The 5,020-nt window shown below is 41.8% G+C and overlaps 1 protein-coding gene across 1 annotated transcript; it reads left to right on the top strand.

Moving 5' to 3' along the window:
- Positions 1-1,869: 1,869 nt before the first annotated feature.
- Positions 1,870-4,824, top strand: LOC104618193 (chorion-specific transcription factor GCMa-like; the record flags this gene model as incomplete). Its single annotated transcript, XM_010283727.1, has 3 exons — positions 1,870-2,070; positions 3,508-3,760; positions 4,712-4,824. Coding segments are annotated over exons 1-3 (468 nt in total), but the record flags the coding sequence as incomplete, so codon positions are not given.
- Positions 4,825-5,020: the final 196 nt, after the last annotated feature.

Raw genomic sequence — 5,020 nt, 5'->3', positions numbered from 1 at the left:
AGAGGAGAGGAGAGGAGAGGAGAGGAGAGTATTTCAGAACTTACAATTTATAAAGCTGATGCACTTTAGTAATAATTAAAGCTACACAAATAACAATCAGAAATTTAATATGCCACATCATTCTGTACTTATCAGTCAAAGTTTTTGCTAATTAGGTATGATTCTCTGTAACTTAATTTTTTGTGTGCGTTTTATGAAATTATCTGTGTCTTTCATTAAACTTTAAAGTAATAATTATTGTTTTATCTCTATCAATATAACATAAAAGAAGAAATAGTCCATTTTCTCTAATAAGAAGGAAATTAAAAATCAATTTCTAAGCCATCTGATTTTGAAAAGTAATTTTAAAAGCAATGAGAATGTAATTTTGAATTGTATAAAAAATCATTTCATGTTTTAGAGCACACAATAGTCAAGGATCATTTGTTTAGTAAATTCAAATCAGTTTTCCAATACAGCTCATATTTTGTTTGTCTTGACTTTACTATCTCCATCTTCACTGTAGCGCAATATGAAAATATATGAGGATCTGATGCTTCTTACAGCTGCTTGTATTTCTGAGCAGTGATGTTCCCTTCTTCTCTGGTCTAACATCTTATTTGAATCTGTGATGGGTTAGTTGCCCTCCTAGAACCAACCTCAGTTCAAATTCCTGAGCACACTGGTGCTGACTACCAGGCATCCTTCTGTGGGGTCTTTTTCCATGGGGGATGCTCTGCCGTAGCCTTCTTTCTCCTGCACCGCCATAGCCTGAGCCACAAAGTAGAGCAGTGGGGCTCTGACTACGCTGCCAGAGTGCCATACAGCCAAATGTCTCAAGTGCTCTGCAAATATCTGCAAAGTGTTGCTTTGGAAGTGATAATATAACATGAGAAATTAAGATCACAGGTATTTTATACATGGTAGACTAAGGACATGAAAACTAAGTCACTTTCCAAGGGCCATGCATATGCAGAACCAGAAATAACAATAAAATAAATGATGCTTAATAAAGTCTATGAATAGAATTTCATCAAGTAGATTTTACTTCTCCCACTACTCAGTAGTCTTTAATAAATCCTTAACTGGCATAAATTATAGTGACCTTCCTGAAACCATTGAAGCTTTCCCACTTTCCAGAAAGAGAAAACTGGTCTCTCCATTTTCTGATTCATCTTTTCTCTCCTTGCCAAAGGAAACAAACCCAAAATTTTTTCATGCGTGGAATCCCTGAGGACATGGTATTAAGCTTGGCTGGTGCTGAAATTCGGAGTAGGGCAACTGCCTGCTTTACCAGATTTCAGGCAAAAACTGTTGGTTTTAACAAGCATACCTTGGTGGGTGTTTTTACTTCAGTCTGCTGTTGAGACAGGAAAATGCAGGTAGCCCAGCCTCCTTTTCTACACTTCCCTCATGCAGTTGGTAAGCTCCCAGAGATGCCAACAATATTTGAAATGGTTGAGCACCATCTCATCTGAAATGATGTAGCAGTCCCCTCTGGTTGCTCACCTTGGCCATGCGCAGCGTGTGACGTATCTCATGGGTAAGCAGCAACTCAAAGAGCCCTTAGCAGCTGCTGAGCCACTCAGTCAGTTTGGCTCTAGGAATATTGAGCCGGAGTCAGATCAGATGTACAAAGAGCCTGCGAGCCTGAGAGTTGCATGACTATAAACTCGGTATTAGAGGAGACCAGGCAAAACAAAACAGATGACAAAGGCATGATGTGCTTGCTGTTAACAATGCCTCTGTACCATCACAGGCTATCTCTAAGCTATATTTTCCACTGCATTGCTGGCTTGCAAAACTTTTAATGGAACAAGTTTTTCTGGCAGAAGAACACTGATTTTTATCTTTAATGAGCAGCCTCTCTATCATTTAGCTTCAGGAAACAGCTTCCTGGTTGTAAACTGCTTGAGAGTGCTGACAGCCAGTCAACTTCAAAAGCAGCCAGAAGAAGCTTTCTTGCTAACTTTGGGAACGAATTAAAAAATGCTGAAAGGTGCAGATGATGTTGTTATGGAGCAGGAGGACTCTGCTTCCCGACATGGAGAAATGACAAGTTGGGACATCAATGACATCAAACTTCCCCAGGTATGTGTCTGTGTCTTAGAAATTTATCCAGTTCTGACCAGTCGTCACCACTGATCTTAAATGCTTTCTCAGTGATCTATGCCTAATTGCCTTTATTCTCTTTGCCACCTCGAGGTATGGGACAGTGTTTTACTGAAAAGCTAGAAAATACTGAACAGATATTGAAGTTTCGATGCATTTTTCCTTAAACATCTTATTGAAAAAGCTGCTGATACATGAAAAATGGCAATGCTGCAGGTGCATTGCCTTTCTAGTCCACTGGAGGATGAGGTGCAGAGAAAGCAGGGAAAAATTATCTCCTGCCATGGGTGCTCAATTAGAGATGTCCAGGACTTGCTTTTTGCCCTGGGTAGTGCTTTATGAGAAGTGACCACAGCACTCATGACTGCCTTGCAACTCTGGGTGCTCAGGCTTGCTGCAGATCAGGCTCCAGGCAAGCGGGCTGGCTTTCCACATGGAGGCAACACTCCTTTCATGAGCACCTAGGAAAAGCTTGCTTTGTGTTTGCAGAGATTTGCTGAGAGGCAGAATGATGATCTTTCCCTCCCTCAGTCCTTTTCTAGTCCTTTTATCTAAAAATTTCAACCAAGCTCTCCACTGAAATCTCACCCTGCATGCCAACATCACCTCTCTGTTCCTCATCTCAGCATATTTGTGCCAGATTGCTCCTGCTGCGGTCCTTCAGCGTCCAGCTCTGCTTTTCACCTCCCAACCCTGTCTTCTCACCTGATCCCAGTCTCTCTCCTACTATGCCACTGCTGTTTGCCCAAAGCCCCCATGTCCCAGGCTGCCTCCTTCCCTGCCCTCCACCCCAAGGTCAGCTTCACCTGCATTTCAGCCTGGAGGCTTCCTCCACCCCCTTTTCCCTACACTATCTGATCGCTCCTGGGCAAGCACAGGAGTTCTTCTCTTCTCAGCTGATGTTCTTGCTGCTGCAATGACTCTCAGTGGCTGGGATCAGCAATTTCAAGGAAATTCCTACTAAGTTTTTGTACCCCTACAAGATCTTTTCCCTCAAAACCATCAGCGGGTGTGTTAGATGCTTTACAGCTTACTGCACTTTACTGTGTTGACTGTACCCACTGAGGTGATGTGTGTTTGGTCCTTTGTTTTTCTTTTCATTGAGTTTTATTCTTATTCTTCCTTAGAGTGTTGTCCTTGGGGTTTTTTTGCTTAGTCCGTAGCAGCAGAAATAAAACGTGACCAGGATGTCAGGTTTCTTTGTTTTGAACTTCAGAAGAATAACCATGGAAGTCTTTCACAGCAGTTAGGCCAAAACCAACCAAAGTCCAGAACTAAAGACCTACAAATGTGGGCATAGTCTCAGTCTAATTCAGTATTTGCCCCTTTTCCAGCGAGTTGAGCCAAATCAAGCAAATCATTCTTGCACAAGCTCTTCCCCAGCCTAAAATGTGGCTTGCTTTGGTCTCTTCACAGGACATAAGACAGATAGACTGGTTTCAAGAATGGCCAGATTCCTACGTAAAACATATCTATAGCTCAGAGGATAAAAATGCTCAGAGGCACCATAGCAGCTGGGCAATGAGAAACACCAACAACCACAACTCTCGCATCTTAAAAAAGTCCTGCCTTGGAGTGGTGGTCTGCGGCAACGACTGCTCGACCTTGGATGGCAGGAAGATCTACCTAAGACCAGCCATATGTGATAAAGCTAGGCAAAAACAACAGCGTGAGTATGAACATGGCTGTTCATTATATAGCAGTTCATAAGTGAACCCAACATAAAAGAAATCAAAATAGATCCCTTTGGATTATCCAACCTTCCTGCTACCATTCAAATGCAACTCTTGATTTTGGAACAATGAATTTTACATTTCTTACTGTTGGGGAAGGAGTGGTTTGCTTGTTTGTTTTCTTTTTTTTTTTTTCTTTTTTTATCTCTGTTTCTGATGGTTAGAGATTGATTCCCAGCCTTCTCAGGCCCATGCGTGAGGCTACTGAGAAAGCTGTGCAGTGCAGGCAGCTTCCTGCTGTGCTGTTCCTCCTGACCTGAGTGTTGGCTTCATTATTGAATAGGCTCAGGAGTAACTCAGGAAGCAAGTCTTGCAGGAAAAAAGTTGCTCATAAACTATGATGACTGGAAAATAGGCCTCATAGTCATGTCACCAGAGAAAAACAATGCAAATACAGAACATGAGCTGCACGCACATTTTTAACAAGACCATTCCAAACAATTTTTGATTGCTCAGTAGAGCTAGCACATACTGATTTTTGGATCTGATGAACATCTTAGCTAAAGAAAGGTATTACTCAAGCACTCATTAAGATCGGAATGATGTCCTCTAAAAAAATAAGACAGGAACACATACGACATTCCAGACACTGCCAAGTTAAAAACAACTAAAACTGAGCAGGATAATAAATGATGAATGACAGTAAAGCTATAATAGAAATAATTTTTGCCAGTTATATTTAATAATGTAACAGAATAAAGGCAATTATTAGTTTGCTTATACAGATTTTTGCTTACATTTGAAAATTTTTTGCTCAGTTTTTCTCAGTGTAGTTTCTGAGCCCCAAATCAGAAGTGGCAATCCACCACCACTGAATCATTGTATCGAGTGTGATTCATCTGGTCCGTGTCGTATATAGAAAATATTTCCCACCATCTTTGCTGCAGGGAAATGCTGTCCAAACTGCAATGGACCCCTGCGTCTCCTTTCCTGTCGAGGCCATGGTGGTTACCCAGTTACCAACTTCTGGAGGCATGAAGGCCAATTCATATTTTTTCAGGTTGGTATAAAATTAACTTACTGTGATGGGTTGACCCTGGCTGGACACCAGGTGCCCACCAAAGCAGCTCTGTCACTCCCCTCCTCAGCTGGGCAGGGGAGAGAAAGGCTTATGGGAGAGATAAGGACAGGGAGAGGTCACTCACCAGTTACTGTCACGGGGAAGACAGACTCAGCTTGGGGAAAATTAATTCAAT

Source organism: Phaethon lepturus, unplaced genomic scaffold, assembly GCF_000687285.1.
Source record: "Phaethon lepturus isolate BGI_N335 unplaced genomic scaffold, ASM68728v1 scaffold19063, whole genome shotgun sequence".
In the NCBI taxonomy this organism is placed as follows: Eukaryota; Metazoa; Chordata; class Aves; order Phaethontiformes; family Phaethontidae; genus Phaethon; species Phaethon lepturus.
Note: the sequence above shows the minus strand (reverse complement) of the source record. Positions and strands in the feature narration are given on the sequence as shown.